Genomic DNA, 23269 nt, shown 5'->3' with positions numbered 1-23269 from the left:
GTGGGATTATAGACTTCTCCCTAGTCTGTGGATGGGGAAAACCTAATTCATGTTAAACCATGTAACTTCACAAATAGACAGCATTAGGAGAAATGGTTATATAATTTTTATCCAAACTGGGACATTTTTGAGAATCAAAGGGGGTGCTAGCAATGGTACCAGTTAAATAGACATAAACTAGAACTCTCCTGGGGTAAAAAATGAGATACTTGGTTACCATATAGCCATACTTTCTGGTTTATTGCATCCAATTTAACCTGTATTGGGGCTTAGCATCACAAGACTACTTGGTGATCAGTGGAAATTAGCTTTTTTTTCAGGGAGATTGGAATATGTGCATACAAGGAACAATTAAAGCAAAATAATACTGTATTCTCTTTTGAATCATAAGGAAAGTTGAAATAATCCAGTAATAACCAAAACTAAATTATCAAATTATTCACTTAATTCTAGTGGTACTCCTATATTATTGAATTAAAAAATTCTAACTATTAAATGTAGCATAAAGAATATATGTCATAAATATGCAGGGTTTAAAGAAAAAAATAAATAGGACATTTCCAGTTTCTTTGCAGTCCCCTCTCTCCCCCTCCCTAGTCACTCACCCCTACCTCCCAGACGACACTACTGTCTTGAAACTTTGTTTTAATCTTTCCTGTGCTTTCTTTATTGTACTACTTGAGTTTGTGTCCCTAGGGAATATCTTGTTTGGTTTAGTTTCTTTATGCTGTATTTTAATGAAGAGAAAATTTTAATTTAAAGTAATTTAAATCATCAAAATTTTCTCTCATGTCTTTTAAAGAAATTCCAAGGTAGTAAATGCATCTTACATTTTCCTCTAAAACTTCTACTAAAGTTTGCATTTCACATTTAAGTCTTTAATTAGAGTTTACTGTGTGAATGATATAAAATAGGAATTTGTTTTCTTTATTTCCTTTCTTTATATGAGAAAAATTATCCTACCTTAATACATCGACCAATTCATACTTTATTGTCTGATGTGCAATGCCATCTTAATCATGTGTCAGGTTTCCTACATACACGGATGTGATTCTCAGTTTTTTTCTGTTCCATTCCCTGTGAACTATGAGTTAATCTACTCTGTCTTAATAGCTCAGATTTTGAACATCACCTAGGCTATTCCTGGCTTTTTGTTCTTCTATGTGAATTTTATAGTTAGCTTGTCAGTTTCCATGAAAATCCTTTGAGTTATTCTTGGAATTACATGGAGTCCACAGATAAATTTAGATATAATTAAAATTCAAATTGAAACTCAGATCTGAATTGATTATTCAAAAGTTCTGTTTCTTCCTGAGTCTAAGTAATTATAATTTTTTTAGTAATTTGTCAGTTTTACCTACATTTTCATGTTTATTAACCTAAAATTGATCATCACATTTTCTTATTAGTTCTTAATCTTTGCAGCATCTGTGGTTATTTTATCTGTTTTTATTCCTAAAATTGTTTTATTTTTCGCCCTTGATTATGCTTGCCAGATGTCTGTCAATTTCATTAGTCTTTTTTAGTGACTTTGTTGATTCTCTCTATTGTATCTTTGTTTCTAATTCATTAATTTCTGCTCTTATTTTTATTATTTCCTTCATCTTGCTTTTAATTCATTGTACTATTCTTTAGCTTATTAGTTGATTGCTCAGTTCATAATTTTATTTTTTTGTTCAAAACTGAGCTTTTAGCTATTAATTTCCCACCAAGTACTACTTTAACTATATGCCATACATTTTGACAGGTAGTATTTTTGTTATAATTTAACTCCTTTTTAATTCCTTTAATAATTTCCTTTTCCATGAGTTATTTAAATATCTGTGTGTTTCATTTTATAAATTCCAGGGTTTTGTTAGCTATCTATTTGTTATTGAGTTCTAACTTCATTTTCAGATACTGATTCTTTGGAATTAATTTAGACTTGCTTTATGAACCAGAGCATTATTAATTTTCATAAATGTTCCATGTGTGGTTGAAAAGAATGTGCATTACCTAATTGTTGGGCACACATAGTAGCTTTTCTTTCCTTTTTTTCTTTTTTTTGAATTGAAGTATAGTTGACCTACAATATTATATTAGTTCCATGTGTACAACAAGGTGATTAGGCATTTATATGTACTATGAACTGTTCACCATAAGTCTAGTAGCCATCTGTCACCATACAAAGTTATTACAATATTATTGACAGTATTCCTTATTTTGTACATTATATTCTTGTGACTTATTTATTTTATAACTGGAGATTTGGACCTTTTAATCCCCTTCACCTATTTCACCCAAACCCAACTCCCTATCTCCCCCATCCACCCCAGCCCCACCTCTGGCAACCACCAGTTTGTTATCTCTATCTATGAGTCTGTTTCTGTTTTGTTTTGTTTGTTCATTTTTTGGTTTGTTTTCAGGTTCCATGTATCAGTGAAATCATGCAGTATTTGTCTTTCTCTGTCTAACTTGTTTCCCTTAGCATAATAGCCTCTAGTCCATCCAGGTATAGTGCTTTATATTCACATCTTCTATATCCTTATTTTTTTTCCTTCACTGCTTAATCTGTCAATTACTATTACGTTAAAATCTCCACTATGATGACAAATTTGGCCATGTATACTTGTGGTTTCACCAATTTTTGTTTATTTATTTAGAGGTAGATAGTTTAGAAGTGTGACGTGTATCTGGTGCTATAAATCTTTTATCACTACCTAGTGACCCAGTTTATTTCTGATATATATAAGATATATTTTTCTTTATTACTAATGCAGCTGAAACAATTTTATTAGGTTAGCATTGGCCTGGTATGTCTTTTTGCCAATTCTTTCAACTTTTCTACATCTTTGTGTTTTAGGTATATCTCTTATAAAAAGTGAATATTTAAATTTTTATACTGTTTTAAACATCTTTTTCCCCTAGAAAATTTAGAACATTTACACACAGATTATGATTACTGATAAAGATTTATTTCTGTCCTCTTCTACCTATTTATCATATTTTTTCACTATTGTGTGTTCTTATTTCCACTTCATGCCTTCTTTCAAATTGTGTTGGATTGTGTTTTATTTCTCTTGCTTTAATTTTGTTTAGCTTTGTTTTACTCATTTTCCTTGGTTAGTTTGGAAATTATTATATTATTCTTATATTTTTAAAAATTACATACATATTAACTAAATGAAGTCTAAAACTAATGGTTATCTTTACTCTTCTTTCAAACATTAAAAGACTGTAGAAGGCTTTAACCCCAACTATTTTTCAAGATTGAGTTCTATTTTGTTCTTGTTTTAACATTGGCAAAGTAGACATTATTTTTATTGATTTCTTTAGGAGAACTATTTTAATATTTGCCTTAAATCTTAGCATGGTCTTTGCTAACCATTTCTCCTTGCATCTCAGACACTCCCTTCTAAGGTCTATGTCTTTCTTCTGAAAGAAACCTTTCAAATGTTTCTTTGGTGATGATCAACTGGATGTAGCTCTGTCAGCTACAGTTTACTTGAAGATGTGTTTATTTTTCTCTACTCATTGAAAGGTAACTTTGATAGAATTATAATTATAGGCTAACATTTTCTTTCTATACTTCAAAGATGTTATTCCCTTCTCGTCTGGTTTAATAGTCATTCCTTTACAGGTAATCTGTCTCCTGTAATCCCTTCTTCTAGCTGCTTTTAATATCTTTTTGTTATTGTTGATAATTTGCAATTTCACTAAAATGTTTCTAGCCTGTTTCTCTGATTTGAGGTTTATTAAGTCCCTGAATCATGTATTGGCATATTACATCCACTCTGAAAATTATTCAACTATTTTCTCTTCAAAGATTGTATCTTTTGCATTTTCTCTAATCTTTACTTCTACAAATTGAAAAGATGAATGGTAGATCTTCTCAGTTTATCCTCTGTTTTTGACAACCCCTCTTTCATATTTTTCATTTCTTTGTCTCTTCCTATGCTGTATCTTGGATAATTTTCTGAGGTATATCTTCCATTTTGCTTTTTCCCTTTTCAGTTATGTCTAATCCCATAATTCTTAACCAGAGATAATTTTGCCTACCAGGGGACATTTGGCAATGTCTGGAGGAATTTTTGATTGTCACAACCTGGGGATTACTATTTGCATCCAGTTGATGGATAACAAAGATGCTGATAAACATCTCATAATACATAGTGTACCCTTCACAAAAAAGAATTACCTGGCCAAAACAGTCAATAGTGCTGAAGTTGAAAAAACTTGATCTAATCTGTATTTTAATCTATCTATTGAGTTTTAAATTTCAAGTACTACATTTTTATTTATAAAAGTTCTATTTAATCCTTGTTTTAAAACTGCCTGGTCAACTTTAATAATCTAACTTCTTCTACTTTTAATACATTAATCTTTAAATGCATGGATATTCTGTGATTCAATAATTGCAGTCTTTGCGGGTCTGATTCTGCACTGTGTTGTTTCTGCTGACTCTTACTCATGGTGGATTTTTAAAATGTATTTTTAATGTGAGCTTAACTCCTTGAAACTTTATCTGTGTAAATTCTTTAAGACCTGTGTTAGGAGTATTATTCAGTGAATCAGCAGTATTAGCATCACCTGTGAGCTTGCTAGAGATACAAATTTTCAGGCCCTGCAGCAGATCTGAATCAGAATCTCTGAGAATGGGGCCAAAGGATCTATTTTATCCATATTCCCAAGTGACTCTTATGCATACTCAAGTTTGAAGATTTGAGAAGCCCTGATTTAAAGTATTCCTCCAGAGAGGATTTCCATTTCTTTTCTCAGGCACCTAGGAACATCACCAACCCAAGATCATTTTTAAAACATTTTTTGGGGGCAAGGAACATGGAAATAGTGCACATTCTAGTTGAAACTGATATGAGAATGTTCAATTTTGATTAGGAATTCTCATTTAAGACTTTTTTTTCTTTTTCTTTTTTCTGTTCTACCCAGAGCCAAGCCTAGTTGTGCATGCCTACTTCTGTGGGGCAGATAGTTCTGTTTTTCATGTGCTGAAGGTGGCTCTCACCTGGAATAGTAGCATTATATTAGAATGTATGGCCCGATCTCCCATTCTACTGGAACCTAGTGGTCTTGCCATAGTCAATAGAAACACTTGGAGCAAATATTCCTACACTATCTCACATCTCTCCCCCTACCTTCAACCGAGAATTGCACTTCCTTGTAATTTCTACTCTCCAATGATCTATCTCCTGTTAGAAACAAAAGCAAAAATAATGTGAAAAAATTTTGGCTATTTTATCCAGCATTTTTAGGTATCTAAACCAAAAGAAGTTTGTCTTCACACTTAATCCATCATATTGTCAGAAACAGGAGTCTTCATTTGGTTTTTAAAACACTTACCCAAAATATTAGCATGATCTGAGTAAGTGTTAAAATGACTACCCATCCAGACTGTGTACTAAATAGTAATGCCTGCCTCTAGCCTGACACTGAATCATTTCAGTTGCCCACAGCTACTGTAGAAATGGGCAGGGGTTACTTAATGATCTCAGTCAGGCAGAGAATTCAATACAAGCTAAGTAATAAATACTGACTCACAAGCACATGCCCTCTAGCAAGCGAGGTTGCACTGCACAGTAAGACCCACAATAAATGCTTATTCCCATTGGTTTTAAATAAATAGGTATCTTGCACCAGCAAGAGCTTTATATTTTATTGTAAGGCAATAAAGTATTATATAACTACCCAGGGGCCAACATAAACTATTCAGTCTTTAGAAACAGTTAGTTGCTGTCCTGTGTTGTTATGCGTTTTCAAGATCAGTCAGGGTTTCTTCTTATTAAGTTTAGATATAGTCCTTCAGGGAAAGGAATGAATTGCAATTATAACCTTCAATTAGCCATCAACAATATTTTCTAGGTCCCCAGGCAAAATAAAGCACAGCTGTTTGAATTAGTATTCTAGTTCTCTACTTTACTTTCATAAAGGAAACATTCAATATACATGACGATCTTATGAAATGCAGAAAAAAGTGACAAAGGAAGTCAAGGAAAAGTAGCCTGATGCTTGAAGTTTTCTAGCTGTAGAGTGTTAGAGAAATCCATGCTGCATAATGTATGGCATTTTGTCATTTTAACTAGATGGCTCTGTAGCATTGCAGAGAATACCTTATATAAGGTTGAACCATATGAAATTGGTAATGTTCTACTCTTTTTGACCTTCAAACTTAGAGATTTCATGTGGTTCAATGTAATACTTTGTCTTCTCAGTTAAAATTGATTCTTGCCTGTCAGGGAACTATGAAGCTATGACATAGTGAAACTGAAGACGCTCTGTGGCATTATGGAACAAAAAGGTGATCGGGCAGACAGTATTAATAAGAAATAATTTAAATATGCCTGGTTTTTTATCAGGACCATCTGCAAAGTTCTCTGTGATATACCCATGGTATCAAATTTTGTTTAGAAGTTCACTTTTAACTATGCCTGTGATACTCTGTAATTCTCTTCATCCATGCAGCATTCTTCTGATTCATTTTTCTCCATTTGTGCTGTGTTTCTCTGTGACGTGAATCCATCCCTATCCATTCTGTCATGCCTCCATTTTTTGCTACTTCGTCAGGTTGCACTGAGCCTTAAGAGGTAAGCTCCATCGAAAGAGCTCCACCAACTGACTTTCCTTTATGTCCAGAAAGAATCCTTTGTCTAAGATATAACATAACCCTCCTCCTAAAATCAATACTTTCTAAACTACACTTTGACAGGAACTTATAAGGAGAATAATTCCCCTTATAGCCACACCCTCACTAGAATGCCTTGAATGCTTTTTCACACACAGTGTGATATCAGTGCTTGTTGCTAAGTATCTTCTCCTGGGATGTACAGTTGAATCCTCGGCTTTGCACCACAACTCCCTCCATTGTCTGTACAGTAATATACACACCACAATACCCCAGAAATTGCTAGTACCCAGTGCCATCTTGACTGTAGGATTCCCAAGCCTGCTTTCATCTACCGGGTTCATGAGCCTTAAAATAAAAGAGCAATATTTGAGTTACTCTATATCATTGTCTCTTAATTTGGACAGTGATATTTCCAAAAGTTACTAGGTTTGGCAATTTACATGGATCAAATTTATCAAATAATAACCCACCCTCCCTTTAATGTTGTGCTGTATAGTTAATTAATGGGAATTATTTTCATATTGATCTCAATTCCATTTCCTAACTTATGTTAGGATTTCTTAGGGCCAATAGGATAATATTTGGGTTTTATCATAGGAAGTTTTTGAGAGCAGAGAATCGAAATTGCTTTTCATTCAAAACGCCTTGAGCTTCCTAAACAAATAAAAACGTATTTTCTAAAGAAGGCTAGCCAATCTACATAGGAAACCCCACATAGCACAATTTGGACTTTTCACTCATCTTCTATTAGTCCTCTCAGTGCCATCTAATAGTTAAGGGCAATAAAAAAAAAAAAAGATCTATCTGCCCCATAGATTTGAGTTAGAAGTTTTACCCTTGTTCATTGTGAAGGAGCCAGGGTTCATAACATGATGCTACTCCATGTTGTTTCTGTCTTCCTGTAATTAAACAATGAATCTCATTGCTTTATATTAAAAATGTGTCAAATGTGGCAGACTAAGAAAAAATCCACAGCACTAGCCTTGCCCTCCAGACTGGCATTCATTTTTAGACATAGATGTTCCAGCCTTTTCTAGACACAAATTAACATATCTGAGATGTTTAGTAAAATATTTAATACAAGAAAAAAGTGCAAATATTTAGTTTGTATGTTATGGCACCATAATAATGGTAGTTTTGATGCAGAAACTCATTTGATCCTTTGCAATCTGAAATCTTTCTATCCCTGTGACCTGCTACCAAGTTTTGGCGCCAGTACAGTTGATGATGGTTTCTCATCATCAGTGTCCATCTTGTATTAATGATAAATTCTCACCATTGTGTTTATCTTGTCTTCTGCCTTTTCACATAGATTAACTTTATATGTCATGGCAAGACATTATATGCTTTGTAAAATTAAGTCCCTACATAAATAAATGTATTTTGGGAGTTCTTGATGGTTTCATTTAAGTTGTAGACAATGAGAAATGTTTAATGGGCAAACTTACTTGAATAATCCAGTGTGTCTGAGATACTGTGGCACTCAACAGTAGGAAGTAACCAACTCTGCCTGAAGAGGGATGGGATTAAGGAAGGCTTCTTAGAGGAGGTAACTAAACTGAATCTTAAAAGTGGGAATTTGCCGGATAGACAAGGATCTTAAAGGCTCTGCAAGTCATGGAAACAACACATGTAAAGGTAGGAGATGCCATATTTGAGAGACTAACCAGTTTGACATAATTGGACTATAGAGCACTTGAGACAGGAATAGAAAGAGAGATGAACAAAATAACAAAGGTCAGGTATTATTATTCACTGATGACTGAGCCTATAATATATTTTAAATGGGAAAATTATGTGATTATATATTTGCACTGTAAAAAATAATATTACATGACACTAATGTCCCAATGACTTTCTACATGCATTCTAGGAACCATCTTTTACCAAGGTTTATATGAGTATAAATTAAGACCATGTAGATACCAAAGAGGAACTAGCACAGATCTGAGATTGAATCCTGTCCACTTCTTCCCAGCTATATGATAGTGGAAAATTATACCTCATTTTTAAAAATATTGAAAAGAAGATATTGTTTCACAGGGTTGTTATGATAACTAAGAATTACAATTCATAAAAACTAACTGGCAAAAAAGTACCTAATTGACACATAATTGATATTCTCTATAGATTAGCCCTTATTCTAACATTATGGATCAATGCGTTGTTAAGAATGCTATTGCTTGCAATGATGAAAACCATTTTAATTTGAAAACATGTGGTTACTAAGCAACCTGTACTCTATATTTTTTTTAACTGGCATAAGTGAATTTTTGAAGTATGTATTTTTTGTGACCTGTTGACCTTCTATGGAAAACTTTATATTCCTTCCATTAATTATTTTTTTGGCTTATGAAAAGTTCAGTAGATGTTTCTGGGTATCAACTACAAGTTGCTTCTTGTATTTTTTTTCAAATACATCTTGACATGACAAAATGGAGCCATGTTTTTATTTTCCTGAAGAAATGCTCTGTTTTTCACTTATCAATTAAGCAATTTCCTCTTTGTCAAGCATTTGCAGTTAAAACCATGCCTATTAAAGCAGAATTTGGCCTATTGTTTATGAGAAATTGAGGGAAAAGACTAATTCAACATACATACATACATATTTATTTATTTATCCATTTCAGGTCCTATTTTATTCTGTTTTCTCTCACAACTCAACCTAATTTAATAAGCTCTTCCTTCTCTTACTAGCCAAAATGAGGGAGGAGTTGCACTTCTTGGAGCTTGTGGATGGTCCTAGATGACAGATTATTGTTTGAACAAGATCCCTCCTGACACCTTTGGTTGGCATAATACTAGTTTTAGAAATTGAATATGTGTTTGCATCACGTTAATTTTAGGTTTAAAAAAAGCTTCATATTTAAAGCCTTCTTATTAAAATTTATTTCACTCTCACACAGAAATCCCAGCTGCCTCTTAAATTTGCAATAGAGTCATGAAATTACTTGAGATTCTTCAAAAGGCGGAAACTAAACACAGAAACCTACTTAAAATGTCTAATTTTTCAACACCCAAATTTGCCATCGTGGATTCATTTTCCAGATTTCCCACTACTATTTTAACCATGCTAACACTACACTGGGAAATATGGCCAAACTAAATCAAAATACGGAGACTCAGATAAACAACGAGCACATGGTCATTCCCTTTAAGGTCAATTTACTGTTCATTAATCCCACATTACTCTTTCCTTAACAACCCTACTCAGGAAGCGCCTGTGGTCGCCAGAGCAGCGCTCTTCCTGGAATGTGCCCGTTTTGTTCACCGCTGCAACCGTGGCAACTGGCCAGAGTGGATGAAAGGACATCATGTGAATATCACCAAGAAAGGCCTCTCCAGGGGACGATCTCCCATTGTGGGCAACAAGCGGAACCAGAAGCTGCAGTGGAATGCTGCCAAGCTCTTCTACCAATGGGGAGACGTGAGCTTTTGATTTTCTTCTATAGAAATTAGGCTGGGTGAAGTGAAGAAATTTTGTGTTTATGTTTGTCCGTTTGTTTGCGAGACAATTTATGGAATATCTGTTATGTACCAGGAACGGAACAAAACGTTTTCGGGGCAAATAAACTTAATTTGTTTAATATTCCCAATAAATCTACAAAGTTAGACATTATTATCTCTTCTGCCTTCTTTCCTGGTCCTCTGTCTCTTTCCTCCCTACAGATTCAGACATTTTCAGGATCGCATCATTCCTTCCCATATAATTTCCACTAGGATTACATTTATTCCTGTATTCTCAACTTTTACCTGTATGCCAGTGGCACACACTTCTCTATCCAAAGCACTTCCCAGAACTCTGACCAGCATTGCCAACTGTACTTTGGAGGCATTCACTTAATGTCCTGAAATGAATCGAAGCAAAATAAAATCTTTCTCTCCGTTTAAACACATCCCCATCTGCAACCCATCTTGAACTTCCTATTCTTATTGATGGTACCACCATTATCTAAGATGACAGCCTTTGAACACGTTCTAAACCTCCTTCCCTTATTGATTCCCCCTCTTCCATGTCACTGATGCCCTTTAGGTCAGATCTTTGTTACTTCTCATCTGTGTGACTAAAGTGTTTCCCTATTTGGTCTCCTCCCCTCAGTCTTCCCTCATCTGACCCATCCTACACACTGCCAGTAAAATGATCTCCCAATGTCATAGCCCATCAAAAACCAGAACACTCATACTTATCTCCCAGCCTCCAGACTTGCTCCCTCCAATTCATTCTCCAAACTGCTGTCACAGTAATTAGCCTAAAATGCAAATCAGACTGTGTTTCTTAATTCAGTTATAATGCTTCAGTGGCCCTCCTTTTCCCTTGGGATAAAACCCAAATTGCTTAGCCTGGCATTGCCGCTCTCTCCACAACCTTTGCTCAAATCACGCCAAGATTATGGATGATGAGGTCAAATGAGCTAATATATCTAAAGAACATTTATCTCAAATCTTTTGCATTTAAGAGATACTCAGTAATAATAAGTTACTACATTAATTTTTGAAAGCAGGATATATGGTTTGCGTATTTCTAGCAGCTAGTACAGTTTCCCTCAGAAGAGTGATGAGGGTTCTCCGCACTCAAAAGCTACCTTCCATCCTTCTTCAGAATGCAAAGTGAAGTCCAACTTCAAGAACTGTTGGATGTGGTCCCAATCTACCTTTCCAAGCCCTCAGCCACGTTATTTCCTCTCACAAAATGTTGCTTCAACTGAGTGGCTTATTTGTCAGTGTCTGGACACATCAGTGCATTTCCCTGAAGACAGATCTTTTGGAATTCTCCATCTGGAATATCCTCTCTTCCCCTTCCCTGTTAGAGCAAACACTGATTCTTCAATCTGCAGCCATGAGACTTTATATGATTCTCTGAAATGAATCTAATCTCTCCTTCTTCTAGACCAAGAAAGTGCTTTCAGTTTCTTTTACCACTTAATGTGTTATTTTGATACGTCATTACCTCTCCAGTCAGATTGTCAGCTCGTTTAGGGAAACAGCAAAAGACAGAGACAGACGTCCAGTGTTTGAACCCCAGTTCAAGGTTGCTGATCAATCTCGAGCGAGTCTTCCAAAGTTTCTAACTTTCATAATTGCCAAACAGTGATCCTTCTTTATGAGGGTTTATAATCTACTAGGGCACATTAAACAAAGATACTGATGTACTATAACAATTTATTCAACTTTATGTTTTATTTAATACCTAACAAATTACCTAATAAATATTTGATGAATGAAGGAGGAATAAACATAATCCCCAAGGCATTCTTCTAGTCTTGGAAGAGATACAGAGCTCTAAATTATTATTTGGATATTTAGTATTATCCCAAACAAGTTCATTTTTTGAGCAGCCTTTTAAGCTTTACAAACTGTGGGTTTAACTTAAATTGCTTAGTATCAGCATTCTGGAAGGATCAATGTAAAATTTTTTCCCCTTTGAATCTCACTGTTAAGTTTACTGGCTCCACTCCAGACTCAGAATTTCATGTCTTCTTCTTTACAGAGGATTTTCAAAATAGTAGCATCAGGAGAAGGCTTTTTGTTAAGGTGGTGGTTTTTGTTTTTGTTTTGTTTTGTTTGCTTAAAACTTCTCAGGTAAGCAGCTAACATTTTAGGATGCTGCAATATCTTTTTACAGTGCTTTCTTTCTCATTGATGTGGTTTTTTTTTTTTTACCAGTTCCTCCTCTAAAAATAAATAAATAAACCTAATTACCTCCCCCCCCTTAAAAAAAGAAAAAAAAAAAAAAAGAGAACTCATTGATGTGGTTTTTGTTACTCCTCCCTTAATTCTATAGTTTTAGAAGACCTCTTTGTTTTCAGATAGCCAAGACATTCAAACAACTTGTGTTTTTATTTAAAGAGTTCTGAACATATCTTTGTGAGTTTCTAGTAGTGTGTCTAATTTCTGACATGCCCAGAATTTGGTGACTTTTCCAAATATTTGGAAAGGATGATACAGGAAGAAAGAAAAAAAATTAGCTGGAACTCTGTCCTTATTAATGCAGAGTACCAAAACTGTCGAACTCCAAGTTCAGTGCTCATTTTAACTTTTTGACTCTCCTTCCTAAGAATGTGTCTCTTCTTTTGTTGCATAGAGTATGTAATTGGAACGTAAAAGGCATTAGATAGAGGTAATATATTTTGTCTCTTCTTTTGGAAAATTCCTGTTGGTGAATCAGACAACAATCCATGATGATTCAGAAAAATAGATAGCAAGTACTAGTTTTGTGAATTTCTTGTAAAAGCCTATGTTGCCCATGTGCTGAGTTATCTGAAAGTCATATTTCTAATGTGATGTCGGGTATGCTCTCAGAAGAACAGCTAGTATTTTTTTCTAATTCATAGTGTATCATGAGGGGGGAACAAAGAAAGCCATTTATCGTGTACTTAATGACAGATACAAATAAAACTGCAGTACCAGAACCCATGCTAGACTCTAAACTCATTAGCATGACAGTACCTTTCTCATAAAATAGCCTAATCAGGAACACCGAGGAGCTGACTTTTTTTTTTACTGCAACAAAATCCCTCGTTAAAAATAACTGCATACTCCTTTATTTGAGACCTATAAAATAAATGACCTTTGAGTGAATGAAAATATTTTCAGGAAAAAATTTGTATGAGAATAAAAAAATATCATTCCAGCTCCCGCAAGTCTTCAGACTAACTGACCTTGGAGACAGCATCAGCGCCTTCCCTCTCGGGGTTTCCACGTTGGGGAACGTGGTGGTGACAACACTGTGGCATACAAAGGGGGATTATCCTGGAAATGATTCCCATTAATTGGTGGCTTATGACCTCTGTAATGTGAGAGCCTATTTTACAGTCTGACATGCCTTGTGCTGTTTCATTCTTTCTCTTCCCACGGTAGGCAATTGGCGTCCGATTGAATGAGCTGTGCCATGGGGAGAGTGAGAGCCCAGCCAACCTGCTGGGTCTCATTTATGATGAGGAGACCAAGAGGAGACTGAGAAAGGAGGATGAGGAGGAAGACTTTTTAGATGACAGTAAGGAGACTCCCTTTACTACAAGAACCCCTGCTTGTAAGAACCTCTGCTTTAGGAGCACGTAATATTTCTCTTTCCTCTTTCATATTCTTACCACCTTCCCATGTCTCCCCACTGCACCTTCTCCCCTATTCCCTGTGCATGGATGTGAAGCATGTGCATAAAGCCACACAAGGAGAGAGCAAGGACCAGAAAGAGAAGACTGTAGACGGGAGCAAAGAGTTGCAGGCAATATGGAACATCCATTGTGTTGTAGTCTCTGACTCTTAATATTATGCAAAGATTAGTTTTAGGTCTCTCTGAGAAAACATAGTTATGGAAAATTACTGTCCCGGAAGAGGTTTGGTCAGGTTTTTGTGTTTTATTGTTGCTCTTAGAGATTAAAAAGGATTAGAGCAAATAAAATTGAATGAAAAGCTTCCCAAATCACTAAAATATTGAAATATTTAATCAGAGAATATTACAGTATTTAACATGGAATTGAAATATTAAGATTCAATTGTTAAAACTGTGAATGTCTGATGTACTATACTTATTTATTAGAATTATAATTGAGCCCCATCATAGAAGAATAGAGACAAGGAGATTCCTGGGCATCCTTCTCAACACCATTCTGTGCATATGTGTGTTCTATACCATACAAACTTGTGTGTATGTGTACCACTGCCTTTTGTGGAGCATCAAATTCCAACATGGTTATAGAATTAGTATCATTATCTAAGGAAGACAGTGAAACCTCTTCCTTTTACCCTTCTTTAATGGTTTGAAACTAAGACCCTGATTATGTCTTAAGGATTGTTCTTAGTTAAGTGATGCCAAACCTACTTCATCCTTATAAGCATGAAATGTAAAAGGATGTCTACAGTGTAATATTGAACAGAATTAAATAATAATCAAAGAAAATGTATTGGTTTTTTTCCACTTTCATACCAATACTTTTTTTTTTGCATTTTTTCATATTTTGGTTTTTCTCAGCCCTTATCATGTCAGAGAAAATCTTTTTGACTTAGCTATTGACAAAACACCAAATTCTGACATTAGCCTTTTTAATCTAATGATGGAAGTTGGCCCCAAAGATTCCCTCAAGTTCACAGGAGTCTCAGCTATCCTAGAATGACTCATAGAATTGGGTCTGATTTATAGGAAGAGTTGAGGATTATCCAGCAATCCCAGAACCTAGTGAGTGCCTGTCAGAAGAATTCCGAAGCTGCCCTGGATCTCCTGGGGTCCTTTAGAACAGAGAGGAGACAAAGCAACATTAGATGGATGTATCTTCATAGACCAGAATGGTCTCGCATCTCCATGAGACCACATAAGGATCATTGGCCAATATGGTATGCCTGTTATGTTAGCTTTTTGGTGAGATTATGTATAACTCAATCCTTGTAACAGAATATTTCAGATGATAGTAATGAGAGATCCTGGACTAAGACCAAGGACTGACAAGAAGTATCTAAATGATAACCTCAGGATTAAAAGGACAGCATTAGAAGTTTATACTGAATATCTAGTATTCAATTATTTTTTAAAAACATTTGCACACCTAGGCAATTTCTAGAGTCATGTAGCCTTCACTGAGTATAAGATTGGAATGTCTGCTTTAGTTCTCCTTTCAAGTCAATACATAGCTCACTTTGCGTTTAAAAAATAATCATGGTGTAAGCAAATTATCAGTCTGGAAATTCTTGAGGAATTAGTGTTTTCCATTCTTAATAAGTGGCAGTATCCTCAGCCACATATTACCTCTGTAGAAAACATAATGATTTTCATTGGGGAGCAATAGGCAGATATCTTCAGAAGGACTATCATTTCCACCCACTATCAATATAAACCATGAATTATATATAATATTCAGTTAAGGAAGCCAAATACAGAGGAAACATTTTAGAAATGTTTTTAGGAATGTTAATATGCAGTGATACAGTGATTGCTTGGTAACTTGATTCATTGGAAATAGATAACTATTTTCTTTCTTTTATGAGAGGCGTGACTTTGGTTTTGTTTTCTGAACACTGATAAGTAATCAATATATTTCTCCATGATTTGGGATGTCATGTATCTGAGAACTAATTGTGAGGATTTTAAAAAGTCTCTATAGTGTCACTTTGGCCATCATCTCCCTTTAGAGCAAAACCCATTAGTTGGTCTATGGTAGATGCAACTCATTCAAAGACTGGTCTTCTTCAAAGCAAAGGAGCATATCTGCATATTCTAGTACAGCTATTCCTTAATATGACAGGCTAACTTGTATAGGCTGTATTATACAGGTGACCAAGGAAGTACCAAATCTAGTAGTTCCAAATCTAGTTGACAGCCCTGTACCTTGTCTAAATCTGATTGATCAACAATGTGAAAATCTGGCAAGACTGGTTTCTATTTCTGTTTTCATTAAAAGGCTTTCCAGTTTAGTGGAGCTGCATTTTGTTACTCTCTGATGCCTTGAGGAGAACAATTTAGTTCTTAATGACTGATATTTTAATACTGAGGCATTCCTTATAGAATTGCAAAGGAGGGAAACAGAGGGGTGTGGTAATGCATAGATTATGCTAAAGGGACCAGGTAAATTAAACATGCATAGGTAACATCCTCATATGCAATTTCATTTTGGACATGTGGAGGTAACATTCTCATATGCAATTTGATTTTACACATGTGTAGCTATGTCCATCAAACCGTGCCTCTCTTTATGTTTTATTGGTTTATTTACTTATAAAAGAACTCTTTCATTCTTTAGGCACTGTGAACCCCTCCAAATGTGGCTGCCCCTTTGCATTGAAGATGGCAGCATGCCAGCTTCTCCTGGAGATTACCACCTTCCTGCGAGAGACCTTTTCTTGCCTGCCCAGACCACGCACTGAGCCTCTGGTGGTAAGCAAAACATATTGATGATCAGCCTAATTGGAGAGTCTAGCCACGTGGCCAGGTTTTGAGGATTTACAATTTCCTCAAATCTCCAATGGCCAAATGTATCATAGAGTTTAAAAATTCAACCAAGGGATTTTCATACATAAAAAGAAAAATCTTTTTTCTCTATTAAAAAAAACCCTATAATTGACCTTGAAATCTCTAAAGATAGCACCACTGGGTAAAATGTTGGATCAATCATTGTCAGTTAGTTATCCTAAGAATGTCTAAGAACCTCTAGGTGTTTTTGCTTCACAAACTATAAGGAGTTTTATGGCCAGCATTCTCCAGAAATCACTGACAGATTTTTTTCTTCATAATAACTACTCAAAAATCCACGTAGAAATGTGCTTCCAATGAGTTTTCTCATTTCAATTATAGGTGAAAAGACTTACGTGTTTAGCATGCAAATATCTCCAAACGTGTGTTAGTCCTGCAGCATTTCCTATGGATGCGGGTGGGCAGAAAAGAATCACATGTTCTCATGCGCATACATACACAGAAACACACACACACACACACACACAGGCGCACACACACACATACACACAACCCTGTATCATCAGGGCCTGATTTGTGTAACTTAGGATACAAATTCTAACAAGAGCCAGGGGTCTTCGCAGAGCGTGTGGGACAGGGGCACACCTTAGAGCCCATTCTCCTTGGCCCCTAGTTCTCCAGGGGGCACAGAGTTTCCAGTGGTTCTTCATCACAGCCAGAGCTGAGGAACCAGAGAAATTCTTTTTTTTTTTCCAACTTGACACAAGACTTACACTGCTCTTCCAGAAAAATTGTCATACCAACAATCTACATGCCTTCATTTAGGTGAATTTTACAATCCACCAGCTCTCTTGCTTTTTTAACCAAACTCTATGTGAAGAAGGCTGAACCCCCGTCCTGGGGGAACAGAAGAATCAGTGCTCTGGTATTCCTGAGAAGTGCCTCTCTAACTCCAGTTTTCCCATGTCTGGACAGCCTGTTTCCTCACACTCTAAAACATAAAATGGAAATACTTATAGGTAAAATATGTTTTCAAGAGAAACATATCCACATTTGGACTGTGAAACTATACCATTTAAATATTGGAAAGGGGAGTTCTTCCTTCTACCTTTATTTAATTTCATGTTATCCTGGGCCTTTATTTTTCTGAATTGTCACCTTCAGTATTATATTGAGACTACTGTATAAAACCAAATCAAAACCACCACTTACCAGATGGGTTTAGTTTAAAGTCAAGCATGAGAAAATGTCTGATCTGTAGGCCTCTGTCAGTGTTAACCTGTAACATTCTAATTATACTAAAGCCTTGATAAAAGCACAGAAACATACCTACTTTTAAGTGTTCAGATTTTCAATGGTCACCATTTTGGCCCATTATGATTTTTAAAAAATAGGAACCTTAAAATTTGACAGTTATTTTTGTTCTTCCTTTCAACACTATGAAACTATAGTTTAATGTCCCTTATTATTGTAACAAATTTTATTTTTAAAAAAAATCAATCAAATCTTTTAAAAATTACTGTATAACCACCTAGCAGACTAGTAGGAAATGCCAAGAAATTAAGCAAAAACAGAACCTGCAATCATTTATTCAATAAGAGGAACTTTTTCACTGTTACACTGCCTTTCACTAGGTCTCAGAAATCTTTTATTCATTACACTAGGATTTTCATTGTCAAGTGTAGATATATATTTTGTGTTGAGATGTGACCTTTATAAAGTAAATGGGGAAGACTTTTTTCTCATGTTTAATATACCTAACCGTATTTGATGGTGAAGAAAACTCAAGTCACATTTTAAACTATTGTAGAAAAAATAGTATCATAAAACTGTTTTACCAACACAGAAGCTATAAACACTTGAAGTTGTTTTTTAAGAAATTGTACTCAATAGTGACTGTAACAGACTCAGCATAAATACCACCAAGATGAAATATTTTAAAATTTTAACAAGACATTGCTACAAGGGTATTTATAGACCTTTGGAATGTTTTATTTATTCAGGAACATTTTTAATAGCAGTAAAAAAAAAGTTACTCTAATGTATAGAATAATAAAAGTAGAAGGTAGTAAAATAATCACTTCAAATTAAAAATATTCTGGGATCTGAGGCTTGAAGATGGGAGAAAATTGGGAACAGAAACTTTCCACCAACTAAAAGTCTTTCTGGTAGAAATGTCATAAGGCCATTTCCAAATAAAAGATATTTCCCTATGAAATATTTGTTTGAAAAAGTCCTAGTTATATTCCAAGTGTAGAAGAGAATGCAAAAATATCTGAAGTACGATAATTAAAATAAAAGTTAATTTGATAGGGTCAAGAAATCCCAGGAGGCCACTCATTGGTGGGGAACAGAGGTAAAAGGAAAAATGATATCAAAAGATTTTAAAATGTTGCTAAAAATGTATTTTTACTGACTTAACAAATTTTTCCCACATAGATCCCTAGATGCAACTTAGTATACTCCCCCCCTAAAAAATAACTTCTGATAGCATTTTTATTCACTCTTTTTGTAAACCATACAAATAATATTTAAAAATGGAAAAAGCATTTTTTACAAGATTCATCATCTGAAAAGCATAATAATCAAATTTTTCTCTAAATATTAACTTCCAAACCTGAGAACAACAAAGAAATTTTTTTACAGAATTTTGTTTATAAAACTGCCGGTCTATTCAAATGTTTCCCAGTTGAATTAGTAAAACCAATAACCGATGACCAAGCAACATGGAATTAAAAGAAGTTATTTCTCATCCGATGATGATATGAGTCCATAATAATAAAGACAGTAAGGCAGTCTCCAGGCGTCTATATTCCCTCATTAGGGAAAACAACATATTGGATGCTTTTGTATAAGATTGTGCTAGAAACTGTACCAACAGGATTTAACAAATCAGTTTATAAAGAATATACTGCTGGATTCCAAATGTTCCTAAAGTTAAAAAAAATCCGAAGCAAAACACAGTTCACATATATGAAGACCAGACTGATGAATATTTGAGAGTAAGACTGAGCAAGGTGGTGCGATGGTTCCAGACATGGGAGAGGACGTGACCCAGAGATGAATATATTATAACAGGAAAACCAATGCATAAACACCACACTTAAGAAAGGAGCAGAGGGCCGGGGCTGGCCAAATAAGGGACTGGAAAAATCTGAAGAACCTTCCTGGAAGAGTTCACATTTGAATGTAGCTTTGAAAGATAAGTGGGATTTTGGCAAGTAGATAAAAGTGGAAGTTGAAAGAGATTACTTTTGAGAACCAGACTTGTTTTGTATTACTTTTTGTCCCAACTAAGAAATGAGTCTAATTAAATGTGGCTACCAAAATAGAAATTAGTTGGTTATTTTTTTTCCTAAAAGGGATTAATTTCAGAGAAGCAATTATATTCCTAGAATATTTTTTGACAATGTTAAATAGACTCCATGTAGTTCCTTATTTTTCTAGATGTGATATAATTTTCTGAATACCAAAGCATAACTTCTATTCTTAATTCAAAGGGAAAAGAAGAAACAATATGTAGAGTCTAAAGTTTCATTTATTAGCAACAATTAAAAGCATAAGATTTTCATCTTAGTGCAAACTGAGTTTTTCAAACTATTTTTTGTTTTCCGTGCTATTCGAATCTGAGGGCTTACTATGTCATAATTAGGAAAAATGCTGTATAAAAATAAAGTTAGCATTTTATATATTTTTCACTTACCAGGTCTGAAAGTGTTTTAGAGGTTAATGATTAAATATGATCTTCAGCATGAGGAAGACTCCGTTCACAGAACAGTTCAAATGTTCAACTTGGGGCCTCACAGGTCAAACAAACTACTAAATATTTACACTCCCCAAGGTTTACTTTAGTGTGTGGGATCATTCTGTTCATAAGCAGATAGTGATGGATCCGCTGTTATACTGAAGTCTTCCTAGAAGACAGTGAGAAATTCCCCCAGTGTATGATCCTGTTTTGAGCCTCTGGCCTCACACATCAGGTTCCTTAAGCCTGAACTGCCTTTTCCTCCTTGTTTGCCAAGCTAATCTTACTTAATCCTGAAGATTTAACTCCAACATCATCTCTGTATTTGTTTTCTATTTCTGTTGTGTGATATTGTAATGTACAATAAGAAATAATGTATTTGGTCTTCATCCTTGTTTCTGGCACAGAGCTCCTAGAACCCTTGCAATTTCTTTAACGTTGGAGCGTGATCAAAGTGTCTTTTGTTATATTAATGAGGTAACTTTTGGATTGCCTCTAAATCACCTAAGGATCCAGCTGGTCGATAGAGGAAGCAACCAAGTGATTAGAAAATTGAAACTTTCAGTCCCACCCTCTCACCTCCACAGAGAGGAAAGGGGCTAGAGGTTGAATCAACTGCCAGGAGCTGGTGATTTAATCAGTCATGCCTATGGGATGAAGCCTCCATAAAAACCCAAAGGACAGGGTGCGGAGAGCTTCTGGTTGGTGAACACATGAAGGTTGGGGAAAGGGGTGCCCTTGGAGAGGCAATGGAAGCTCCACACCCTTTCCCCATACCTGGCCCTATGGCATTACTTCCGTCTAGCTGTTACTGATTATATCCTTGTGTAGTAAACTGGTAATCTAGTAAGCAAAGTGTTTCTCTGAGTCTTGTGAGCCCCTCTAGCAAATCAGTTGAACCCAAGGTTGTTGGAACCTTCGGTTTATAGCCAGTTGGTCAGAAGCACAGCTAACAATCTGGGCTTGCAGTTGGTGGCTGAAATGGAGATAGTCCTGTGGGACTGAATCCCTAACCTATGGATTAAGGAAAATGTTTTCATGGCCACAATCTACAATTGGCATTAGATAAGAGGGAATTTGGCTGTTTAAATGCAGCTGGGTGCAATTCATGGAGGGAGGTTCTCCATAAGACCAGTGCAGTGCTGGGGAGATGCCAGCACTCACGTGCTCCCCACTGCTATTTCAGGACTTGGAAAGCTGCAGACTTCGTTTGGATCCTGAGCTAGACCGGCACAGATATGAGAGGAAGATCAGCTTTGCTGGGGTCCTGGATGAAAATGAAGACTCAAAAGATTCCCTTCACAGTAGTAGCCACACCCTCAAATCAGATGCAGGTGTTGAGGAGAAGAAAGGTATGGAAAAGCAAAAATTAATTCATCTTTCAGGGTTTCTTGTAGAGCATTTGGTCTGGGGTCTAAATGGCAGAATTGTGCACTAAAAGAAGTCCAGAATTTTTGGCTCTGTACAGCACTGTGTTTGCTCAATGAGGTAGGCAGTCACACTGGTTAGGGGTTGGACTCTGCAGTCAGGGAGGCTTGGGTTCTATTTCCAGCTCAGAAATTCTCCAAATCCCATTGGATTTAAGATGCCATCAGTTGTAAGATGAACCATTATCTTATATACTAATAAGAAAGGAAAAATACTCCCCATTCAGCTCGTAGGCAATACTTTATCACTTAATGTATGTTTCATTCTTATTGAGAGAACTTTCAGATGTAATTAGGCATAGATTTTTATTATCAGTATATATAATCTTGTATCAGTATATATATGATCCAAGTTAAAGTTTTTCTAAACCATCTTCAATTCAGAGTTCAAATTCTTAATCATTTTTCAACTCGGAATTGTCCATGTCTGTGTTTTTATATGTGATAATGTCCTCTGTGCCATCTGAATATTAGTAATACATCATTTCTTAAATAAATCTATAAGAGAAGTAAAGCGATTGGTGTTAGTTACTTTAAGCCAGTGTGCAATTTTATGAAGCTAGCCACCTTCAGTTCCTGCTTCAGTAATGTTGCCAAACGCATCTGACTTACCACGTTACCCGCTCCTCCATCCAGCTATCATTTGACTCCTTGGACTTAAAAAACACTGGCACCCGTTTTTTATATTTTGTTGCCAGTGCTTTAGATATTCACATGAACACAGGCAATAGCAAATGTGTCACAAATGCTGCCTGGCACAGGTTATCCTAAGATGTCACCAATTGTAAGACAAATCTCAATTTTAGATATGTTCAAATGTAAAAAAATGTGCACCTTAAGATAATGAAATAGAGTGACTAGTTATGTGACCTTATCCAAGCTGTTTACTTTCTAAGTCAATTTTCTTCTCTGTAAAATTAGATTAATAACACCTACCACATTATAATGTTGAGGGCTTTAAATGAGACAATGCAAGTAAAACATAAACTCAGTACCAGATACATAATAAGTACACAATAAACAATTATCCTTATATATATATCTCTATATATCATGAGCATAGAAATTAGAACCTATGCAGAAAATCCTAAATATGAGTTAGAGATTGCAGAATTTTAAGTTGCTCTTTAAAGTCTCCTTTGAATTGTCAACTTCTCTACCTGATTTTTCTATTTCTCAAATTTCTTTGCCCCTCAATGTTTGAATGATGAACTCCAATTGAAAGAACATCAGCACATTTGTAAAAAGAGTCAAAGACAATTTTATGCATTGGGATAATTTCTAGTGTCCTGCAGACAGTGACTCCATAAATGATAATTAAAGGAATGCATAATTCTGAAAGGAATAGCCCTAGATAGAGAAGCCACAACATATTAAAAATATTTAAAATTTTGTAAGGAATGGATAGATTCTCAAAAAAAAACTTGTTAATATTTCAAGGTCATATTGTTGTCATGACATTTAAAAATGCAAGTAATCATATCATATTGTTTTGAATTTATGGTTTAATAGAAGCCATGTTGCAGGAAGGATTTAGCCAAGTTTTAGCAATTTCTGAGTATGAAGTATCAAGTCAAGGC

At 35.3% G+C, this 23269-nt stretch overlaps 1 protein-coding gene across 3 annotated transcripts in view; it reads left to right on the top strand.

Annotated features, from left to right (window-relative positions):
- The window catches only part of UNC80 (unc-80 homolog, NALCN channel complex subunit), a 190421-nt gene that overhangs the window by 70666 nt on the left and 96486 nt on the right, over positions 1–23269 (top strand). For all 3 annotated transcript variants that reach the window (XM_074364069.1, XM_074364070.1, XM_074364071.1), the window contains exons 23-26: positions 9834–10046; positions 13478–13613; positions 16348–16481; positions 21449–21614. In XM_074364069.1, coding sequence (XP_074220170.1) covers positions 9834–10046; positions 13478–13613; positions 16348–16481; positions 21449–21614 — 649 coding nt within the window. The remainder of the gene's footprint in view (positions 1–9833; positions 10047–13477; positions 13614–16347; positions 16482–21448; positions 21615–23269) is intronic.

Source organism: Camelus bactrianus, chromosome 5 (genome assembly GCF_048773025.1).
Source record: "Camelus bactrianus isolate YW-2024 breed Bactrian camel chromosome 5, ASM4877302v1, whole genome shotgun sequence".
In the NCBI taxonomy this organism is placed as follows: Eukaryota; Metazoa; Chordata; class Mammalia; order Artiodactyla; family Camelidae; genus Camelus; species Camelus bactrianus.
This window is presented reverse-complemented; position numbering and strand designations above follow the sequence as displayed.